Genomic DNA, 24,829 nt, shown 5'->3' on the forward strand with positions numbered 1-24,829 from the left:
TCTTATAAACTTTTAGCCAGTATTTGTCTTTACAGACAAACTCTTCTATCCATTTCCCATTCATGTGAGTAGGAAAGAGGTCCCAGATTGTGGTGTTCTTCATATGGTACTCTGCAATAAAACACCTCCCCCAAGCTTCCTGTTCCATAATTTGTGTTTGGTCTTACCTGTCGCTCCTCTGGCGTTGGTCTGAAATGGATTTGTAGAAGATGCCACAGAAGGACCAGCAGCAGCAACAAATGGATTTGTGGAAGGTGTAGCTTTAAAAAATTATAAAATATACTATGAAATCCTGATATATCTTCTATCTCAGATTTAAAATATTTGCTCACTATATTAACCAAGATACAAAACTTGAGCTGATTAAAAAAAAAAAAAAAAGACTATTCTTCAACTATCTTCTAGAATTGAGACTGTATAAAAATCAGTATATTTATCAGAAGCACCTACCTCCAAATGGAGCAGGCACACTTGAGGCAGCTGGCTGTGTCTGTGCAGAAGCACCCACTGGCACTGTTCCAAAAACATTGCTGAAGAGATATTGAAAGAGTTCATATTTAAAAGGAAAAAAAAAGCATATAATCCATCTACAGACTAGCCATGAAATGCAAACACAGTAATATTGAGGATATCAGGCATCACAGTAGTTCTCAAACTCTAAGCCTCAGGACATGTTAATGTTTTCTGGGAAATTAGCAAGTCCCCAATAATAAGCAAATTGTGTGTGTTGTATTTGTCAACCTGTGTCATATAGAAATTAAAATTGTAAAAATATTTTTAAACATTTTATTCATTTAATAATTATAAAGCCACTAGATGACAGTATAAATAGCACTTCTAAGATAACTACATTTTCAAAACAAAAAGGACAAGAGTAGTGCTGTTTTATATTTTTCAAAATCCCTTTAACAGCTACCTGACTTAAAAGAAAAATTATGTTGGGTTGGCGTCACAGTGTAGTGTGTAAAGCTGCTGCCCGTAATGCTGGCATCCCTCATGGGTGTCGGTTTGAGTCCCAGATGCTCCACTTCTGATCCAGCTCCCTACTAATGTGCTGGGGAAAGCAGCAGACGATGGCCCAAGTCCTTGGGACACTGTACCCCACGTGGGAGATTCAGATGAAGCTCCCGGCTCCTGGCTTCGGCCTGGCCCACCCCTGGCCACTGGGGCCATTTGGGGAATGAATTAGTGGATGGAAGATCTGTTTCTCCCTCTATCTGTAACTCCTTCAAATAAATAAAAAGTAAATCTTAAGAAAAGATGACGTCATGATTTACTTTGGTTTATGAAGGAAATGTGGCCTCATGTAAGACAAAGAACTGAACAGGAGGATTATTTTAATAGCCTTTTCAGTTAATTCTGGATATCTCCTTTGATATGATGCCAAGAACAACAGTAGTTTCCTAAAGGGTAGCTAAAGGGTAGTAGAATTTGAAACTAGATAAATGAGCATTTTGTACTCCATTAAAGTTTACAGCACTTTAAAAAAATTTTTTGTCATTTATCTGACAGGCAGAATGACAGAGAGAGGACTATCTTCCTTCTGCTGTTTTAGTCCCCAAATGCCAGGCTTGGGTCAGGTTAAAACACAGAATCTGAACTCAATCCAAGTCTCCCACATGAATGGCAGTAACCCAAGGACTTGAGCCATCACCTGCTGCTTCCCCTAGGGTGTGCATCAGCAGGTAGCTTGATGAAAACAGAAGAGAGACTTGAACCCCAGCATGCTCCAATGTAATGAGCAGATATCACAAACAGCAGGCATCACTGCCCCAATGTAAGATGCAGATATCACTGCACCAAAACATCAACCCTTCACCGTACTTTAAATGAATCTTTTATGAAATTTATATTGTGCATTTTTATTCAGAAATAGTTGTTTACTGAGTTATGCCAATAGGCCAAATTTTGACTTATTTCTTTAAGCAAAATTTTAAAATCATCCATTAGTATCACCAACCATATCATCACAACAGTAATGGAAAGCTGTCAAGCTCATGGGGAAGCCCATGCATTTTCCAAAACCTGTATACTTCTTCAAAAGCATTAATTTTATCAGTTAATTTCCTTAAGGTGACAGACTTAATTAGCTCATTTCTGAGAAAACAACCTGACAAATACTCAATCCTGAATAACTAGTTAGTCTGTCAGTCACATTTTCAAGAAAACAAATGGTGTTCCATAAAACAAGTGGTGGGTTCATCTCATAACACAAACAGCTACACAAGTAATTTCCTTTAAGATAATCACATGCTTCAATATGCAGAACCACATGACGTATATGTGACAAACACAGAAAATTAAGAAAGCATACTCATATAAGGTTAAAGATTTAACAATTAAAAATTGTTACTGCTTTATCAAGAAGATTCAAGAAAAAAAGTGAATCAAGACTATTCCTCAAGTAATTAGAGGAAGGCATTTAGCACAGCAGTTAAGAACCCCACTTGGGATGTCTTTATCCCATACTGGGGTGCCTGGGTTTGAGTTACCTCTGCTTCCAATTAAAGTTTCCTGCTAATTATGACCCTGGGGGCAGCACGTGACATCTCAAGTAATTGGGTCCCTGTCAACCATGTGGGAGATCTGAACTGACAGAACTGCCAGCTTCTGCCCTGGGCCTGGCCCAGTCCTGGATGTTGCAAGTATTGGGGGGAGGGGGGAGGAGGGGCGGGCGGTGAACCAGCGGATGGAGATCTTTGTCTTCTCTGCCTTGCAAATAAATTAACTCAATGTTTAAAGGATATTTATAAGTAAACCGAATGCATAAGTGGTAAAAGATATGATGACTCTCAAATGGTTAGTAGCACACTTTAGTGGTACTATATTAATTTATAAAAAAGCACCAGCAAATTTTATCAACCACTATTTCTGTACTGCATATGAAAAGGCAAGCAACCTCTCAAAATTCTTACGGGGGCCAGTGCTGTGGTGTAGCAGTAAAACCACTGCATGCAGTACCAGCATCCCATATGGGCACTGGTTCGTGTCCTGGCTGCTCCACTTCCAAACCAGCTCCCTGCTAATGTGTCTGAGAAAGAAGTGGAAAATGGCCCAAGTCCTTCGGCCCCCTGTACCAGCATGGGAGACCCAGAGGAAGCTCCTGGCTCCTGGCTTTGGATCAGCCCAGCTCCGGCCTTTGCAAACATTTGGAAAGTGAAGCAGTGGATCAAAGGCCTCTCTCTCTGTCTCTCAAATAAATAAATCTTTAAAATTTATTATGGATAACGTTTTATCCTAAGAGTCTATGAAAAGATCTCAGGTACCCCAATTGTTTCATGTACCATGCTTTGCAAGTGACTGATGTATTATAGTACCAACAAACCATTTTTAAGTATAAACTGCCTGTTTTCCAGACCTTTTGGCCATCTTATCCATTATTATGTGTCTAATGTAGAGAATATCAATAAAGAAAAAATATGTAAACAATTTTAAACTTTGCTCCTTGGATTCAATTTTTTCCATCTGACATACAGAAACTTCACTATCAAACAGTAAGTAGCTACTGTAAAAATCCTACCACTTCTCTCTAGGAAAGGTACTAAAGGGAAATAAATCATGACAACAAAAGAGAAAAACAAGTAATCCATGGCAACAAAAAAATGAATAAAATATTGTACAGATAAATCTCTTGTATTTATCAGATCTATTTTTAACTTCTAAATTAAGAAGACTAGAAATTTTTAAAAGTCTAATGTCATCAAAATGTATTAAGGTTTTCTTCTGTCTAGAATTTCTTCACAAAAGTTATATATTGGGGCCAGCACTGTGGCACAGTAGGTAATGTCACAACACATCCCATACAGACACCAGTTCGAGACCCAGCTGCTCCGCTTCCAATCCAGCTCTCTGCTAATGGTGTGGGAAAGTAGTGGAGAATGGCCCAAGCGCTTGGGCCCCCACACCAACATGGGAGACTGGAAAAAAGCTCATGGCTCCTGGCTTTGGACTGGCCCAGCTCTAGCCATTGTAGGCCATTTGGGGAGTGAGGCAGAGGATGGAAGACCTTATACTCATGCTCTAACTCGGCCCTTCAAATAATAAATCTTATTAAAAAGAGAGATATATAGGAATACGATGTGACCATAAACATTGAAAAGATACAGTATGTTTAACATTGAAGAGATAACAGTATGTTGTAGGGCTTTGACGCAAACATCTATAAAAATGTCTATTTACAACTAAGGCCACAACATAGTACTTTCACTGATTAGTCTTCATGACCAAAAACTGCACCTTTATTAAAAGTCAAGTCCATTTGCTGACTCAATTCATTTTATTTTAAAGATTTTATTTATTTACTTGAGAGGTAGTTATAGACAGTGACAGAGAGAGAGAGAGAAAGAAAAGTCTTCCTTCTGTTGGTTCACTCCCCAAATGGCCACAACGGCCGGAGCTGCACCAATCCAAAGCCAGGAGCCAGGTGCTTCTTCCTGGCCTCCCATGTGGGTGCAGGAGCCCAAACACTTGGGCCATTTTCTACTGCTATCCCAGGCCACAGCAGAGAGCTGGACTGGAAAAGGAGCAACAGGGACTAGAACCGGCATCCATATGGGATGCCAACACCGCAGGTGAAGGATTAACCTAGTGCGCCATGGCACCAGCCCCTCAATTCATTTTTGGCTGAGTACAACCTGCTTTAACTGTCCATTCTGAGATATGTACATACAATGGAACCTCTAATTGAATTAAAGATAAATCTATTGTGGTGGCTCATTGTTTTAATAGGAAAATTAACTCAAATTCTCTCAAATTTTCAAAAATATTCATGAACTTTAAAATTATATGCTCAAATAGTCATTACTTAGCCATTCCTAACTGGTAAAAAAAAAAAAAAAATTAAAGGAAAAAAAACACAAAGCAGAGGGGCTGGCACTGTGGTGTATTGGGTAAAGCCACTGCCTCCAGTGCCCACAATCCCATATGGGCACCAGTTTGAGACCCACCTGCCCCATTTCCAATCCAACTCTCTGCTCTAGCCTGGGAAAGCAGTGGAAGATGGCCCAAGTCCTTGGGCCCCTGCACCTGCGTGGGAGACCTGGAAGAAACTCCTGGCTCCTGGCCTCAGATCCGCACAGCTCCAGCCATTGCAGCCAACTGGGGAGTGAACTATCAGATGGAAGACCTCTCTCTCTCTCTGCCTCTCCTTCTCTTTCTGTGTAACTCTGACTTTCAAATAAATACATGAATCTTTAAACACACACACACACAGCAGAATACTGACAGAGACAAGGTACCTGCTAGCATTACTTGTAGACGTATACGCATTACTGGAGGTGGCTGCAGAACTGAAAACGCTGTCCAGTTCTGCCAGGGCTGCATACTTGTCTGAAGATGCACTAGACTGACTGGGAACTGAAACCACAGAACCAACAGGAGCTTTACTTGTAGTCCCAAAGCCACTCCCCTGATCACCACCTGTGAATGAACAAAAAGAAATTACAGTAAAAATTTAGAAGTTCTATTTTTAATCATGTTTGTCAAGGAACATAGATAAAATTTGCAGTTAAAAAATTCAATGGATGTTAACTTCTGGAATCTTAATCTAATAAATAACTGACAATACTGGTCAAGATTAGCAGCTCTCCATATAACTGTGGTAGACAGAACACTGTTTCTGTAACAACTAAGACTCTTTACCAATAACATAATCTAGATTACACATAGAGAAGAAATCCTCAAAGTAATTCAAGATGGGTGGATCTCACTCAAGTGAATATATAAACTCAAAAATGCTGGATCGAAGGTGAACAAACTATTAGTGTAACTTTCCCACAGTTTTCTGCACCCACATGGAGACCCAGAGGAAGCTCCTGGCTCAGTCCTGGCTGTTGCAGCCATTTGGGGAGTGAAATAGCAGACTGAAGATCTCTGTTCTGACTCTCCTTTTCTCTCTGTGTAACTCTTTCAAATAAATAAATAAAATTAAAAAAAAAAAAAGATTAATGTTTACTGAGTACTTACTACATGCTAAGCACTGTTTGAAATATCTTACATGCAGTAAGATACAGACTCTAACTGTTTGAGCTCAATGCTATTATCATCCTCATTTTTGAAGATGACAAAACAGGCGCAGAGACAGGGTACAGAATCCAGCCTAGCATCATACTCTTGATGTTCAGCACTACATTATGCATTTTTGGAGGCACATTATATGCCTGAAAACCAAAACTGGATATAAAATGATTTAAACACACAAACACACACACTCCAAGATAAATAACCAAGAACAGTTCAACATGAATATATTACAGAAACCACAAAACAACTTTCCAGTTAGCTCTGGTCATGGCATTTATTTAACCCTATGGCCAAAGAGTAGTAAAGCATGTTTTCTAGGATAAAAACGTTTTCCTCAATTATTTTCTTTTAAAATCAAAAGTTTTAAAAAAATTAGTTTCTGTGTCTTCAGTTTTGTAGTTCATATTTCAAGTCCAAAATGTGCCAAGTGAACGGTTTACTCAAAATGTTTAACGTAAACCAAATTTCAATATAGCTGAGAAGAGCATGATCATTCTCATATTTTAACAAATACAACCAAATTTAGAGCACTGTTTAATACAAAAATATTTGTTTTGTTTAAAGCTTGATACCTTGCCCAGCACTGAAGATGTTGTCTAAATTAGCAAGGGCTGCATATTTGTCTGCTGTCGGTAAACCAGCTTTGTTTGTTGAAACTTTACTAACAGCTGATGCTGTCTGATGACTCTGGGAAGTATTGAAGGTTCCAAAATCAGCACTGGAGGATTTGGGGAAGTTATCAAAATGAGCAAAATTAGCATTTACGGATCCAGCACTTCCACCTGTAACAGAAATAAATAACACACTTGAAATTTCTAGACTTTTCCCAATACCCTTTGGTAGATTATATGATCATTTCTTCTTAAATCAGGTGTCCAACAAACATTATTGGACATTTTCTATACTCATGTTTTGGATCTTGTAATCATATATACTCTTTAAGATCAATGATTAGTAAGTGGCATTCAAATTTATTCATATCTACACATTACTTTTCATCATTTCTGAAACCAGACTTTTAAAGGCCCAGGTAACATGTAAGAAAACATGATTCTATGTTTAATTACCTACCCTGAAGTAAAGAATAAAATCCTCAGAAAAGTCCACACTACCTGCTTTGAGATTTAGTTATTTGATAGAACATCCAGCATTGTACAATTAGAATGATATTTTACTAATTCTCTCTGTACAGGCTCTAAAATCAAACTGTGAAATGTAGCTCCATGGTGACATAGTTCAAAAAAATGTTTAACAATGTTTAAGATGTATCATTTTGATCCAGAATTTAACATAGTCCTTGAGTTTTAAATTTATTTTACTTCAAGAGGTATTATTTATTTCTACCTAGCAATTTAATAAGCATACAAAATCATGATGTGTGCAGTAGAATCATGCCATACACCATATAGTTCAAATCATATAAATTATAGTACACAATATAGCAATTTTTGACTTTGCAAAGCACAATTCACCTAAAGGTCACTATGATCTATCTCCCACTAATTCTTTAAAATCTGCTTTCTAAAGAACTTCATAAAGTAGTACTAAAAGACTAATACCAGTATATTTCATTGTATGTTTTTGGTCCCACATTTGAGAGAATAGTTATTTATTCCTAATCCTGAGGTTAAGCAATCAAAATAGGATAGAAGCCGATGTTTGGCTGAGACAGTTAAAACACCTGCATCTATACTGAGGTGCCTGGGTATGCCTCATGGCTCTGTCTCCAATGCAGACTCTGAGAGGAAGCTGGTAATGGCTCAAGTAGTTGGGTCACTGAACCTACACAGGAAGCATGGATTGAGTTCTCAGCTTCGGCCTCCAGACTTGCTCATTGTGGGCATTTGGGGACTAAACCTGGGGGTGGGAGATCTCTGACATTCAAATAATTAAAAAGTTAAGAACATATAAAGTTAAAGCAAAGTACACATATTTTAACAACAGCATGGACACACTCTTATTTTTTAAGAAAAAGCAAACACTTTCTATCATTCAGCACTTTAAACATTCTAAATCAAATATTGACTGATAAATTTCTTCAAGGAATTAAATTCTGGCTGTTTCAATAAAAACTAAGAAATATATGCTTGTATTAAAAAATAATGTTTCAGTCAGCCAGCAAACTTCATTACACTTTCAAAATTTACATAGAGAATAAGTTCAAACTATTAAAAATTAAATTATTAAGACTATTTGTTTATGGTATAGTATTGTATTCTTTAAGTTTCCTAACAGAGATGGGAAAGTAAAAGTAAGAATTGATGAGTGTTTATCATTAATAGATTAACAATTATTGAGAAAACTCAATGAAATACAGCACACAATATACAGATTAGTAAAAGAGCCTACTTAACAATAAAACTTACTGTGGGTAGCCTGGAGAGGAAAAGCTGAAGTAAATTCACCAAAACTGCAGCTAGATGAAAGCATTCTAAATGCTGGACAGCCAGAAATTATGTAAAATGATGAAAATTAAAGAAAAAAAAAAGAAAATTGAAAGAAAACGCTTTAAGACATGTGTACACAGAGTTAAAAGTTGAAAGAAAAGCAATCAGCCAAAGATCTAAATAAGGTTTCAATCAATTTCTGAAAAAGTAGTTTATGGGAAAGTACTCAACTGAAGACCAATTTCTGCACAGAAAAGTATTTTCAGGTTTGAGGGATCATTAAATAATCTGCTGCTGACTAATAACACTAAAATTTTTTCTCAAGCTTACATTTTTAGTTCTATGGAAGCAGTCAATTAGCTTCCTTTATTCAGAGGTCTAATAGCCTAAATGAATGCCTTACATAAACAAAAACATTTTTAGTACTTTAAAGCCTCTTTGTACAACAGATCTAGGGCAGATTCCTGTGCAGAAATAGGAGGATAGACAATAGATGTTGTGAATTAGATGACATAACGAAGAGCTCAGAAAAACAAAGGAACAGAGAAAAAAACAGATTTCAGGTTTCCCCAGAGCTTTCTAAGAAAGTTACTTTTAAATCAGGTAATCATAGAATTTAAGTTTAGAGTATTTTTCCAAACTACACCTAAAAAGTTCTGTTTTTTAAAGTCAACATGTAAGCATAATGCTGGAGAAGCTCTACCTGTAGTTTGGGGCTGAAAAGGAGAGTGACTTGCTGTGGGGAAACCTCCAAAATTACTCGAACCACTAGACTGTCCAAATGCATCAAAGTTTGCAAAATCTGCATTTGCAGAATTCTGAGCTGTAAATGGTAAGGAACAACATATGTTAATGAATATGAAAACCACAAACGAAAATACATGACAAATGAATTTAAGAATTTTTATGGAAAGTGTTTATGAATCACAACTCACTTTAAGGAAAATTCATTTAGACATCAGATTTTAAATCCTATCAGCATTTAACACAATTACAAGTTGTTTATTCAAGGGTAACCAGAAATTTCCAAAAGCAAATAATAATGATAAATTTATACACAGTGACTTCTGAATGACCTGAGGAACAGTACTATAAAAATAACTCTATTAACGAAGCAAATTGAATTGAGAGCATTAAATACATGAGTAACAGAAAAAGCAAAGATGTAGATAGAATACATTCTGGAAGGCTCACTTACTTTAAATAATAACATAAATATCTGAAGCAATGATATAAAGATGGCTTAATTACATTAATAAATTTGGGGAGCAAACCAGTGGATGGAAAACCTCTCTGTCTCCCTCTCTGTTACTCTGCCTCTCAAATAAATAAGTAAAACAAAAACAATTCAAAGGTTGTTTTTGAAGACCAAAATAGATGCTGAATAAGAATTTTAGAGGAGGATATAATAAGAATAAGAAATGGTGTATGCAAGAAAAAGAATGCTAAGAAGCAGGAATGAAAAGCAAATCTAAAGGACACAGAGGTTAAATGTCATGAATAGAGTTTTAAAAAGCAGCCACTTTAAATACTTTACAGGCAATTCTACTTCTAAGAAGTTTTTGTAAAGAAATTATCTTGCAAATGAGTATGGTTATACCTAAAAGCTAGATTGTGAATAGTAAAATTAAAAACTTGTATGTTAGCCAATAACAGATTGCTTAAATATTATAGATGATATGATGGAATAACACAGCCATGGAAAAATCACATACAATAATGTTTAATCCTGTATAAAATGTATATGCCAAGGTAAATAAGCAAGTAAATAAATTCCAGATAACTTTCATCTGCCAATTTTATTACATCAAACCCATGGTTTTATGTGCATAGAATACCTACACCTTAGTTCATTCTAGATAGAATTTCAAATTAGTATCATTCTCTTCTTGTTTGCCTGTTGAGCTTTTGAAATGAATATATATTCTACTTGTAAACAAATCTTAAGTTAACTAAAAATTCTTTGACTAACAAAGCACAAATTAAACATTCTAGAAAGCAAAGTGTAGATCATTTTATGTTAACTACTACTTTTATATAAATCTGAAAGTAGCCAACAAGTGACAGTAAGAGTGCAAATGTACCCAAAATATACTACTTCCCTTTACAAGGTACCTGTGCCACTTCCCTCATCTGCTGTAATATGTGAGGTGCTATTATATGCATGGTCTTCAAAAGGTTCATAAAAAATGCACATCATAAGAATTTCACAATCTGTTGCACCAAAGTAACCTTTTAATCCCATCTTTCCATGAACTTTTGGAAGTGCCTTTATAATTTCTTCTTGAAAACTTTTAAACAAAACATTTTCTTTCTAACACAGAAGTACATAAATGAAAAGGCTGTTTATTACTGAAAATGTAAATTGTGTATTTTCTGGATATCATCCATCTTTGTCACTGTTTTTACTTAACGTGCCAAAGCTTCAATATATACTTTCCAGAAAATAAAAATGATAGATGGAAATTAAAATATAAATTGTGTGTATGTATGTGTGCGCGTGTGTGTTTAAATTTATTTAAAAAGCAAAGTTCCAGAAAGACAGAGAGGGAGAAAGAGCAATAAGCTGAATCAGAAGTGGAATAGCCAGGACTCAAACCGGTACCCATATGGGATGCCAGTGCTGCAGGCAGAAGCTTAACCTGCTATGCCACACTGCCGGCACCAAAAAATAAGTTTCTCAAAAAATATTTTGGAAGAAATATCTACACAAAATTAAGAAATATAATACAAGGTAAAATACAGTCACCACAGAGTACTGCTGAAAACAGCAGTAAGCAGGTGCAGTTTAGTGAAAAGGGATTCTAAGTTAAGAATCAGAAAATTCCATCGTAACTTCAGTGACTTCCCAGTCTTTAACAAGTACTTCAATTGCTCTGGCTCCATCAGTTTTCTCACTAACAATTATGATCCTAAAACTTCTGAGAAAAAGGAATAATTTATTTAAGAACTCTGAAATACTAGACTGAAAAGTCTATTAAAAGACAAAGTTCTAGTACAAATATGTAACATATAGATTATATAACTAGATACTAACACGAATAGAAAACATAGCAAATTCTCAAGTTTACAATGAGTTATATTCCAAAAGGCAAGTTTCTGCTTTTTTGAACAACTTATTCTTTGGGAAAAAAATCAGTTCAAGGCAAACCATTTTCAATGACTCAAGCCCACTTTTAAATATTTATATTTTCCCAGGGTTTTACACGAAGAGCCTCAAACACATCATACACATTTAATACAGAAAGGCAGGGCTTTATGATACATTTATTAGTTGTAATTCTAGGTACTGTATATAATCACTATTTTCAAGGACCGTTACAAGTGTTATAGAATTAAGATGCTGAAAAACAGAACTTCAAAAATTAAACACTAATAAACTCATACAAAAATTACTATCGCAACTCTCAAGCAAATTGCAAAAAAGACATCAAAGCCAAACAGAAATGTGACAAAATAATAAAGATGCTTCTCAATAATTTTGTTTGGAATTTAAGAAACAAGGTTGAGGCTGAGTCTTGCTGATAATTATCATCCCTTTTCAAAGAGAAGTATCTTATCTTCTTGAGAAAGGAAGACACCACAGAATGTAAACTGAAGCCCTTAGCAAACTCACCTGACAGATACACTGTTTCACCTATAGAGGATTTCTGTTTTAAGATTTATTTATTTATTTGAAAGGCACAGTTAACCCAGGAGGGTGGGGAAGGGGGAATCTTCCATCTGCTGGTTAACTCCCGAAATGGCCAAAACGGCCAGTGCTGGGCCCATAGCACTTGGGCCATCTTCCACTGCTTTCTCAAGCTCATTAACAGGGAGCCGGATCAGAAGTGGAGCAGCTGGGGCTCGAACTGGTGCCCATCTGGAATGCCAGCACTGCAGACAGCAGCTTTACCTGCTATACCACAGTGTTGGCCAACCTATACAGTATTTAAACTTTTTTTCCATGAATCCCCAATAGTTAAAAAGACAGTATTTTATATTAATAGTTTTTTAAAATTTATTGATTATCTTGAAAGAAAATAAAAATAGTAATCCCAAGACCTCTAATTTCCAACTGGCAACAGGAGAACAGAAATCCCCTTTGGAAAGTGCTCCATAGTTCTCCCACATTGCTTTATATTATTCATTTGTGTTACCTGGATTGCAAGGTAGTTGAGTTTCAGATCATGGCATAAAGTGTGAACAAGAAACTATTACATTTACAGTTCACAGATTTTGTGATATGTTGCTCATCACCAAGTAAAATGATTATTTAAATAATGCAGGTGAATGAATATTTTTGTAGATGATTATTTTTCAACACAATAACAAATCCGTACACTGACACATACACACACGCACATCCCCACAGCCAGAACATTCACATGTAAAGACTTCTGAGTCTTAATATACTGAATTACCTGCAAAAGAACGATTTTCCCTATAAAGCTATGGTAACCATATCAGTATAATCGTCATTTGCTATTAAATGTTTCAGCTGTCTAATTACACTGTTTAGGATAAATTTCTCACCAAATGTTTTTTAAAAATAAGAGAATCTGAGGGTGAGACCTCCACATCAATTACTTTATCCATGAAACACATATAGAAGCATAAAGACTTAAAAGTGCTTGCAAAGGCTCTGGAAAGTTTTTCCATTGAACCACTGTACTGATTTACACTTAAAAACTATTTCATGGTGAAATGCCACACAAAAGGAAATAAATCAGAAATTAGCTTTTTTCTTGTAAGAGGCATATATTTTATCTTCCTAACAAGCTATAAGACAAAAATTTTTAAAAAGAAGATTTGAGCAATCATTTATAAACAATTAAGAAATTTAAGCCAAAAAAAAGGCAACCTGACCAAAACTACACAGCTATCAAATTATCAACTATCAAATTATCTCCTCAAATTTACCTACCCTACAATTTATAACATACATGAGAAAGAAAAAAAGCAGTGAAGATCCAACTCTACTATCTCATAAAAATACAGATTCTTGGGGCCGGCACTATGGCACAACAGGTTAAAGGCCTGGCATGCAGTGCCGGCATTCAATATGAGTCCTGGCTGCTCCACTTTTGATCCAACACCCTGCTAATGCGCCTGGAAAGCTGTTAGGAAATTAGTTTAACTCATTAGAAACATCTTACCTAAAATCTAAAGATTACAAAGGACAAAAACCTGATAGAGTACAATTCTTTCGGCTAAACACATGTAGGTAATACATATACACTTACCAGTTTATATGCATGCATATATAAATATATATATGAACATGTATATATGTGGGGGGGGGGAGTAAGAGAGAAAAGAACAGCAGTATTTACTATACCTTTCAGGTGAATTATCTCATTTGAACCTCACTACTTAGGAAGTTACTAAAACCAATTTACAGAATAGCAAAATTAAGAAATGCTAACTAACTTGCCTAACGTTATTCAAGTAAGTGGCAAAGTCATTATTTAAACCCGGGTCAATTCAACTCAAAAATTTACTTTTTTTACTACATATGCCACTTCGCTATCAGACTTATTAAGCAAAGACACAAATAATTTATACTTTAAAAAGTCAGTTTTAAAAAATTACTAAGGTGGGCTGGCACTGTGGCATAGTGGTTAAAATCAATGTACCAACATCCCATATGGAAGCTGGTTCATGTCCCAACTACTCCAGTTCTGTTCCAGTTTCCTACTAATGGCTTGGGAAAAGCAGAGGAAGATGGCCCAAATGTCTGGGCTCCTGCCACACACATGGGAGACTCAGATGAAGCTCTTGACCCCTGGCTTTAACTTGGCTCAGTCCTGACTGTTGCAGCCACTTGGGGAGTAACCAGCACATGAAGATCTATCTCTGTAACTCTTTCAAATTAAATAAACAAATAAATCTTTTTAAAACATATATTACTGAGGTAACTGCAAGGTTTGTATTTCATTAACAAAATAAAATTCCACAATTTCTAATTCCTGGTGAAATACATTAAACTGTATGTAATCAACATGTGAAACCTGGGATTGGGTGGGTGGAATGGGGGTTGGGGATGGTGGCTATCCAAAAACTATAAGAGTTTTATTAAGAAAGCAGCCAACCTATAGCTGTTTCTATTCCAAAGATGGGATAATTTTAGCAGTAATAAAAACAAAAATAACAGAGATGTAACAAATATTTAAATATATTAAGTCACAGTGGTAATAATGATACTAATGGGGGGCAAAGGGTCACCTTTAGAAAATCTAGGGATGACATGGTGGAATAGGAAGGGAGCACACTGACAGTCCAAAAAAAGACAGTTTAATAAAAGTGGAGACACTGCAGTTTCAAGAAAGAGTTAGGGAAGAAACAGCAGAGCAAACTCCTACGGAACTGCTGGATCACGGTGGACCTACGTGGAGGGCATGGCCACTCATGGCTTGGGACCCCAGCTGCGGAATCTACACACCAGTGCTGGAAAGGGAGGTGAGCCGAAACCTCAGTAGCCCGAGACACCATCGGGAAAGCAGAAGGAGGAGCCTAGAGGGAACCAGCTTTGAGGCCCCATGGGGGAAAGTTCACCAGGAACGAGGCTTGAGGCCCCAGGGGGAAAGTTCACCAGGCTAACTAGAGGAGAGAGAGAAAAAAAAAAGGGACCGGTATGGACACGAGTTTGTCTCTCCACTCACCTTTCAAAGGCAAGCAAGACAAAGAGCAGTCACCATTTTGGACGTACATAGGGACTGCGCCCACCATTACTCAAACAGAAAAACCTGAATCTGCGGGGGGAGGTGAAATAACAGGAGGTTGGGACCTGGTGAATCTGTAGACTAATGAACTGAGACTGTGAAGGACTGAAGGTATGGGAGGGAACTCACAGAACGTGAATGCTGTAGGAAGAGTACACAAACTCAGTAACCGTGGCAACCCGGTGGGAGAAAGAAGAGAAATTTGAGCTTACACTGAGGATTGCATAAATCATTTGTGTGGTCCTTGGGACAGAGCAGACTAATATTATACCCACAGGAGCCAGAAGTCAGAAATTGACTGCCTTCAATTCCGCTCAGCTGGGCAGAATAACTTAATTTCTGAATCAAAAAGAGAGAGAGAGAGAGAGATTTACCACGTCTAACCTGGGTGTGTCACCTTTGGCACACCCTATTTTTTTCTTTTTTTGATAGGCAGAGTGGACAGTGAGAGAGAGAGACAGAGAGAAAGGTTTTCCTTTGCCGTTGGTTCACCCTCCAATGGCCACCGTGGCTGGCACGCTGGGGCCGGCACACCGTGATGATCCGATGGCAAGACCAGGTAACTTATCCTGGTCTCCCATGGGGTGCAGGGCCCAAGCACTAGGGCCATCCTCCACTGTACTCCCTGGCCACAGCAGAGAACTGGCCTGGAAGAGGGGCAACCGGGACAGAATCCGGTGCCCCGACCGGGACTAGAACCCGGTGTGTGGCACCACAAGGCGGAGGATTAGCCTAGTGAACTGCGGCGCCAGCGGCACACCCTTAACCATGAAGAATCAAACAGAGCTCTGTAGCCACACCCATCTCAAGCCCCTAAGGATTCATCAAAAACAGTCCACTTAATACAGTCATAGTATAGTATAACGAGAAAAAACACCACAGTGAGGGAAGAAGAACCAAAGAATAGCTCCACAGTGCCAAGCAACAAACGCAGAAACTGAGGAAACAAGAACAAGGAAGACATTATGATGCCCCCAAATGAACAAGACACCGCAAGCCAAGATTATGAAGATGATGAGATAGAAGAAATGCAAGACACATATTTCAAAAAATTTATGATAAGAACATTTAGAAGTTTTCAAAAACAAAAGCTTGAGCTACAGAAATCTTTACTGGAAAGGATAGAAAAATCTCTCGTGAAAATGAAATCTTAAGGAGGAATCAAAATGAAATGAAACAACTAGTAGAACAGGAAAGTGTGATAGTACAGAGAAATCAAAATGAAATGAAGAACTCAATAGATCAAATGACAAACACATTAGAGAGCCTTAAAAACAAGAGTCAGTGAGGCAGAAGAGAGAATATGGGACTTAGAAGACAGAGCACAGGAAAGTATACAGTCAAACCAAAGAAAAGAAGAGGAAATTAGAAATCTAAAAAATATTGTGGGGAATCTACAGGATACCATTAAAAAACCCAAGATTCAAGTTCTAGGAGTTCTTGTAGGCATGGAGAGGGAAAAAGGATTAGAAGGACTTTTTAGTGAGATACTAGCAGAAAACTTCCCGGGTTTGGAGAAGGACAGAGACATCCTAGTACAGGAAGCTCATAGAACCAATAGTAAACATGACAAAAAGAGATCCTCACCATGACACGTTGTAATCAAACTCACCACAGTGAAACATAAAGAAAAGATTCTAAAATGTGCAAGAGAGAAATGTCAGATTACTCTCAGAGGATCTCCCATTAAACTCACAGCAGACTTCTCATCAGAAACCCCACAGGCTAGGAGGGAATGGCGATATACAGCCCAGGCACAAAGAGAGAAAAACTGCTAGCCCAGAATATTATATCCCCCAAAGCTCTCATTTGTGAATGAAGGTGAAATAAAGACTTTTCACGACAAACAGAAATTGAAAGAATTTGTCGCCACTCGTCCAGCCCTGCAAAAGATGCTTAAGATGTGTTACACACAGAAACACGGTCATCAATATGAAAGAAGGTAAAGGAAGGAAACCTCACAGCAAAAGAGCACATGAAGTTTAAAGCATATATTAGAAAATATCTTTGGGAAAACAGCAGGACAAAGTTACTACTTACCAATAGTCACACTGAACATTAATGGCCTCAACTCTCCAGTTAAAAGACACAGACAGGCTGAATGGATTAAGGAACAAAACCCATCTATTTGCTGCTTACAAGAAACACATCTTTCCAACAAAGATGCATACAGACTGAAAGTGAAAGGGTGGAAAAAGATATACCATGCCAACAGAAATGAAAAAAAAAAAAAAAAAAGCAGGTGTAACCATCTTAATATCAGACACAATAATAACACAAAAACTGTTAAGAGACACAACGAGGGACACTATATAATGATTAAGGGATATCAATTCAACAGGAAGATATAACAATTATCAATGTATATGCACCTAATTACAGGGCACCAGTTTATTTAAAAGATATGTTAAGGGACTTAAAGGGAGACTTAGACTCCAATACAATAGTACTGGGGGACTTCAATACTCCACTCTCAGAAAGAGATCAACCGGACGGAAGATCAACAAGGATACAGTAGCTTTGAACAACACTATAGCCCAAATGGATCTAACAGATATCTACAGAACTTTCAATCCTACATCTAAAGAACTTACATTCTTCTCAGCAGTACATGGAACCTTCTCTAGGATTGACAACATACTAGGCCAAAAGCAAGACTCAGAAAATTCAAAGAATTAGAATCATACGATGCAGCTTCTCGATCACAGTGGAATGAAGTTGGAAATTAGCAACTCAGGAATCCCTAGATTCAAACTATTCAAAACAATCGAAAGAAAGGGAATCCTCCCAAATTCTTTCTATGAAGCCAGCATCACCTTAATTCCTAAGCTGGAAAAATATGCAGCATTGAAAGAGAATTACAGACCAATATCCCTGATGAATAGATGCAAAAATCATCAATAAAATTCTGGCCAATAGAATACAACAACACATTAGAAAGATCATCCAGCCAGACCAAGTGGGATTTATCCCTGGCATGCAGGGATGGTTCAATGTGTGCAAAACAATCAATGTGATTCATCACATTAACAGACTGCAGAAGAAAAACCATATGATTATAGCAATAGATGCAGAGAAAGCATTTGATAAAATACAACACCCTTTCATGATGAAAACCCTAAGCAAACTGGGTATGGAAGGAACATTCCTCAATACAATCAAAGCAATTTATGAAAAACCCACAGCCAACATCCTATTGAATGGGGAAAAGCTGGAAGCATTTCCACTGAGATCTGGTACCAGACAGGGATGCCCACTCTCACCACTGCTATTCAATATAGTTCTGGAGGTTCTAGCCAGAGCTATTAGGCAAGAAAAAGAAATTAAAGGGATACAAACTGGGAAGGAAGAAGTCAAACTATACCTCTTTGCAGAGGATATGATTCTTTACTTAGGGGACCCAAAGAACTCTACTAAGAGACTATTGGAACTCATAGAAGAGATTGGCAAAGTAGCAGAGTATAAAATCAATGTACAAAAGGCAACAGCCTTTGTATACACAGGCAATGCCATGGCTGAGGAAGAACTTCTAAGATCAATCCCATTCACAATAGCTACAAAAACAATAAAATACCTTGGAATAAACTTAACCAAGGACGTTAAAGATCTCTATGATGAAAATTACAAAACCTTAAAGAAAGAAATAGAAGAGGATACCAAGAAATGGAAAACTCTTCCATGCTCATGGATTGGAAGAATCAACATCATCAAAATGTCCATTCTCCTAAAAGCAATTTATACATTCAATGCAATCCCAATCAAGATACCAAAGACATTCTTCGCAGATCTGGAAAAAATGGTGCTGAAATTCATATGGGGGCACAAGAGACCTCGAATAGCTAAAGCAATCTTGTACAACAAAAACAAAGCCGGAGGCATCACAATACCAGATTTCAGGACATACTACAGGGCAGTTGTAATCAAAACAGCATGGTACTGGTACAGAAATAAATGGATAGACCAATGGAACAGCATAGAAACACCAGAAATCAATCCAAACATCTACAGCCAACTTATATTTGATCAAGGATCCAAAACCAATCCCTGAAGTAAGGACAGTCTATTCAATAAATGGTGCTGGGAAAATTGGATTTCCACGTGCAGAATCATGAAGCAAGACCCCTACATTTCACCTGACACAAAAATCCTCTCAACATGGATTAAAGACTTAAATCTATGACCTGACACCACCAAATTATTAGAGAACATTAGAGAAACCCTGCAAGATATAGGCACACGCAAAGACTTCTTGGAAAAGACCACGGAAGCACAGGCAGTTTCAAAGCCAAAATTAACATTTGGGATTGCATCAAATTGAGAAGTTTCTGTACGGCAAAGGAAACAGTAAGGAAAGTGAAGAGGCAACCAACAGAATGGGAAAATATATTTGCAAATTATGCAACAGATAAAGGGTTGATAACCAGAATCTACAAAGAGATCAAGAAACTCCACAACATCAACACAAACAACACACTTAAGAGATGGGCCAAGGACATTTTTCAAAAGAGGAAATCCAAATGGCCAACAGACACATGAAAAAATGTTCAAGATCACTAGCCATCAGGGAAATGCAAATCAAATCACAATGAGGTTTCATCTCACCCTGGTCAGAATGACTCACATTCAGAAATCTACCAACAACAGATATTGGTGAGGATGTGGGGAAAAAGGGACACTAACCCACTGTTGGTGGGAATGCAAACTGGTAGTCAGTCTGGAGATTCCTCAGAAACCTGAATATAACCCTACCATACAACCCAGCCATCCCACTCCTTGGAATTTACCCAAAGGAAATTAAATTGGCAAACAAAAAAGCTGTCTGCACCTCTATGTTTATTGCAGCTCAATTCACAATAGCTAAGACCTGGAACCAAAATAAATGCCCATCAACAGTAGACTGGATAAAGAAATTATGGGACATGTACTCTACAGAATACTATACAGCAGTCAAAAACAATGAAATCCGGTCATTTGCAACAAGATGGAGGAATCTGAAAAACCTTCTGCTGAGTGAATTAAGCCAGTCCCAAAGGGACAAATATCATATGTTCTCCCTGATCAGCGACAAGTAACCGATCACCAAAAAGCAAGCCTGTTGAAGTAAAAGGGACACTATGAGAAACAGTGACTTGAGCATCCCTTGTCCTGATTGTTGATGTACAATGTAATACTTTATCCCTTTTAGTATTTTTTTTGTTCTACTTAATACTATTGGTTTAACTCTGTAATTAACACACAATTATTCTTATGTGTTGAAATTTAACTGAAAAGTGATCCCTGTTAAATATAAGAGTGGGAATAAGGGAGGAGGAGATGTACAATTTGGGACATGCTCAGCTGACTTGCCCCAAATGGTGGAGTTAGAAACATACCAGGGGATTTCAATTCAATCCCATCAAGGTGGCATGTACCAATGCCATCTCACTAGTCCAAGTGATCAATTTCAGTTCACAATTGATCACACTGAGAGGTCTAAGAGTCAAAGGGATCACACAAACAAGACTAGTGTCTGCTAATATTGACAGAATAAAAAAGGGAGAGAATGGTCCAATATGGGAATTGGGATACACAGGAGACTCATAGAATGGCAGATGTCCTAAATAGCACTCTGGCCTCAGAATCAGCCCTAAGGCATTCAGATCTGGCTGAAGAGCCCATGAGAGTATTTTAGGCATGGAAAGCCAAGACACTCTGGGGGAAAAAAAAAAAAAAAAAACAACCCACAAACACAACAACAACAACCAACTAAATGAAAGATCTCTATGAGTGAGATCCCAGTAGAAAGAATGGGCCATCAAAGAAGGAGGTACCTTTCTCTGAAGGGAGGAGAGAACTTCCACTTTGACTATGACCCTGTCTAAGTAAGACTGGATTTGGTGAACTCAAAAGGCTTCCATAGCCTTGGCAACTCATGACAAGAGCCTAGGGAGATTACTGATGCCATAAACAAGAGTGTCAACTGTTGCATCAACAAAGGAGTCACTGTGCACTTACTCCTCATGTGGGATCTCTGTGCTTAATTGTGTTGTACATTGTGAATTAATGCTATAACTAGTACTCAAACAGTATTTTACAGTTAATGTTTCGGTGTGGATGCAAACTGTTGAAATCTTTACTTAATATATACTAAATTGATCTTCTGTATATAAAGATAATTGAAAATGAATCTTGATGTGAATTGAATGGGAGACAGAGCGGGAGTTGGGAGAGTTGCCGGCGGGATGGAAGTTATGGGGGGGAAAAAGCCATTGTAATTCATAAGCTGTACTTTGGAAATTTATATTTGCTAAATAAAAGTTAAAAAAAAAAAGAAAATACTAGGACTTAACTGATTATTCTAATCGACTGAAAAGAATAAATCATGTATTCTGACTTTCCTATAGAAACCATGCTACTAGGGGCCAGCACTGTGGTACAGCAGGTTAAGTTCTCACTTCCGATGCCAGCATCCCACATAGGCGCGTAGGTTCATGTACTGGCTGCTCTGCTTCTGACTCAGCTTCCTGCTAATGTGCTTAGGAAAGCAGTAGAGAACGGCCCAAGTGTTTGGGACCCTGCACCCACATGAGAGACCTGGATGGTGTTCCTAGCTCCTGGATTCAGCCTAACCCAGCCCTACCTACTGTAGTCATTTGGAGAGTGAATCAGAGGGTAGAAGAGTGCTCTCTTTCCGTCTCTCTTTTCTCCACTTTCAAATAAACAAATAAATCTTAAAAAAACAAAAACTGTGCTATCAGCTAAGCAGTTTTAAAATGAGCATTTCAGAAGGAATGGTATTTAGAATCTCATCAATTTTGAATAAAGTTCCTAGGCTTTGAACATCAACAACTAATGGTACAAAAAGACACAATCCAAAATTATGTGCCTACTAAACCCTAAGTAGTAATCCCCTAGTCACTCTCTCCACCAATACAAATAAAACAACCTATAATTGATCAAGTATCTATATCCACTACCAGTTAATAATACCAAAGAGAGGAACTAACTGTCACAGGGCACCTCAGTGGTGCAATAAGTCAATTCAATCATTGCTAACTCTTTAAGACAAATAATCTAGTTTAAGGAACATATTATACAGGAGGAAAAAGATGAAAAAAAAAAACACCTGTAGACTAAGAGGCCTAAAAGACCTATCTCACAATTACAATGTGTGGATCTTACTGCAACTCAATTGAGTTATGAGGTAGGTACTTCGAAAAGTTCACAGAAAATTAAAAGTAGGGACAAATATTATGTCCAAAATTTGGTTCAAAATAGTATGAGAATGGTTAAATAGAACAAAACTAGCCATGCGTAATTAGTATATAAATGTTACTTATCCTGTCATTTTTAAATATTCACAATTTTCGATAACAGAGGGTAAAAAAACATTAAAGTATTCCCCTACTTTTCTGTTGTAAAAGGTCATGTCGGTATCTCATTACACTTTTTTGTGATTGAAAAGCACTAGAGTTACCTATCAGGTTAACAGTTACAGGTGACCATATACCCTCAACTGAATATGTTCACTGACACTTCAATTTAAAAAAGTATGGATGTTTTTTGCTGTTTTATAAACATGTCCAGTGAAAGCTGTTAGGACAAAAACTTACCTGCATGACTGTTGAAATGTGCAAAATTAGCGAAATTGGCTGTGGCTGTTGACTGAGGGGTTGGAGCAGCAAAGATGTCTGAGCCAAGATCACTTAAAAGGTCAAACTGCTTCTTTTCCTGCTGCTGCCCTTGAGAGCGACCTACAACTGGGGACTACAAATCACATATTAACTATAAAGATTTTCTAGTCACACCTGCTAAAATTTTATATGAAACTAGTTCCAATTCATCAAGTTTAAAACACAATTATACTTAGGAAGATTATAAAATGCTGACTTAAATCCTCTCTTCATTTTTATTCACAAATACTTTGTGAAAATAGCAGTTTATTCAGGTGCACTAGAATGCATTATCTGAAAGGGCAGGATTTAATCCACAGTACAATGCCTTACAACCATTCCTGTATGTGACTCTGGTATGTCAGAGCTCCAGCAACTATAATAAAGTGCACAAGTACAAACTTTAGACACCAATAATGAAAAAACTAACCTGTTTAGTTTTTTAGAATACGATATGTTGAAAGCCACTTCTGTTTCCATGACAAACATGCCTCACAATCAGGCATGCATGTAAATCCCATGGCTTAAGAAATCCCTTCTAGTATGAGTATATCACAGAGGCTATTAACTCTCATATCCACCACAGATTCATGTTTTGCTAATTTTCTATTACAATGCAGATAGCTGTAGCAACATACTGCATTGTCAAAAATGCAGAAGTCAAACTCTTTGTAAGTGATAAGAATGAAAATAAAGATTCTACTTAACCAAAAACCTATGAATGTATTATAAACCATTAGTACATAATGTTACTGGCATACTTAACAAATTCTTAAGGAATTCTCAAATTCTTGATAATCAAGTACAGGTCCTTATAAAGATTCATCCTACTCACCTGACTAGGGGTGCCCTTATTTAAGTGTAGTGCTGGTGTAGAATCTCCTAAGAGAGACTTCAGTGGTTTGACCTCAGGTGTGCTGCTTGTGCTACTGGCAGAGGAGCCTGAAATAGATGCATGAACTGATGCCACCACTTTGGCTTGTTCTGGTGGGACATACCTGAAACACGTGAGAATTACACTGAGAGTTAACTAAGAAATGCTAAGTTCAATTCTATCTTTATATAAGACTATTTCAACATTTTAATTCTTATTTGAAAAATCTTGTCAGCGAGAATTGATGCTTAAAACTACAGTTACTGAAATACCCAATTAAAAGTTTTAATAAACATAATAATTGCTTTCCTTTTTTTTTTTTTTTTTTTTTGACAGGCAGAGTGGAAAGTGAGAGACAGAGGGACAGAGAGAAAGGTCTTCCTTTGCCGTTGGTTCACCCTCCAATGGCCGCCACGGCCGGCGCACCGCACTGATCCGAAGCCAGGAGCCAGGTGCTTCTCCTGGTCTCCCATGGGGTGCAGGGCCCAAGGACTTGAGCCATCCTCCACTGCACTCCCGGGCCATAGCAGAGAGCTGGACTGGAAGAGGGGCAACCGGGACAGAATCCGGCACTCCAACCGGGACTAGAACCTGGTGTGCCGGCGCCGCAAGGCGAAGGATTAGCCTATTGAGCCATGGCGCCAGCCTAATAATTGCCTTCTAAAACAGAAAACCTATAATCATCATAAATATTAATACTATAATTTATGAAAACTATAATATCTTAAGATCATAGGTAACATTTGTAGATAAATGAGTAGGAAGGTAAACATTTATTGTATTACAATTAACAGGCTAAAATATGAAAAGTCTATTACAAATCTATATGATCAATAATCCCATTTAAAAATATACAGAAGAGGCAATTTTCATGTAAGACAGAAATGAACGCAACTAATATACACCTTTCATCTGAGTGTAAACTTTATACTTTGTTACTGTTTACTAGCATGTATAATAAATAGGTATGTTCTGTGTCCCAAAAGTATCACTCCTTGAAACCCATCTTTAGGAATTAACTAGATAAGTATACACAGAAACAGGAATATATACTGTTAGCAGAGCACTTCATATAATTAAAAAAACAAAAGCAGGAAAATATTTAAAGAGATTGTGCTAATATGTTTATAATACTATATAACTACCCCACTTAGATGTGGAAAGATGCCCGTAAACCTTCCTAAGTTTTTC

At 37.3% G+C, this 24,829-nt stretch overlaps 1 protein-coding gene across 12 annotated transcripts in view; it reads right to left on the reverse strand.

Moving 5' to 3' along the window:
• The window catches only part of AGFG1 (ArfGAP with FG repeats 1), a 95,524-nt gene that overhangs the window by 19,300 nt on the left and 51,395 nt on the right, over positions 1-24,829 (reverse strand). For 7 of the 12 annotated variants that reach the window (XR_007920544.2, XM_051849091.2, XM_051849090.2 and 4 more), the window contains exons 4-11: positions 23,600-23,762; positions 22,705-22,858; positions 9,112-9,231; positions 8,388-8,459; positions 6,594-6,803; positions 5,238-5,418; positions 451-530; positions 168-260 (exon numbers count right to left, since the gene is read on the reverse strand). Coding sequence is in view for 11 of the 12 variants with exons in the window: in XM_051849091.2 (XP_051705051.1) it covers positions 168-260; positions 451-530; positions 5,238-5,418; positions 6,594-6,803; positions 8,388-8,459; positions 9,112-9,231; positions 22,705-22,858; positions 23,600-23,762 (1,073 nt within the window). In the remaining variant the exon portion in view is untranslated. The remainder of the gene's footprint in view (positions 1-167; positions 261-450; positions 531-5,237; positions 5,419-6,593; positions 6,804-8,387; positions 8,460-9,111; positions 9,232-22,704; positions 22,859-23,599; positions 23,763-24,829) is intronic. The other 5 variants (XM_051849094.2, XM_051849093.2, XM_051849092.2 and 2 more) reach the window with 2 other exon arrangements.

The sequence above is a fragment of the Oryctolagus cuniculus genome, chromosome 3, assembly GCF_964237555.1.
Source record: "Oryctolagus cuniculus chromosome 3, mOryCun1.1, whole genome shotgun sequence".
NCBI lineage: Eukaryota > Metazoa > Chordata > Mammalia > Lagomorpha > Leporidae > Oryctolagus > Oryctolagus cuniculus.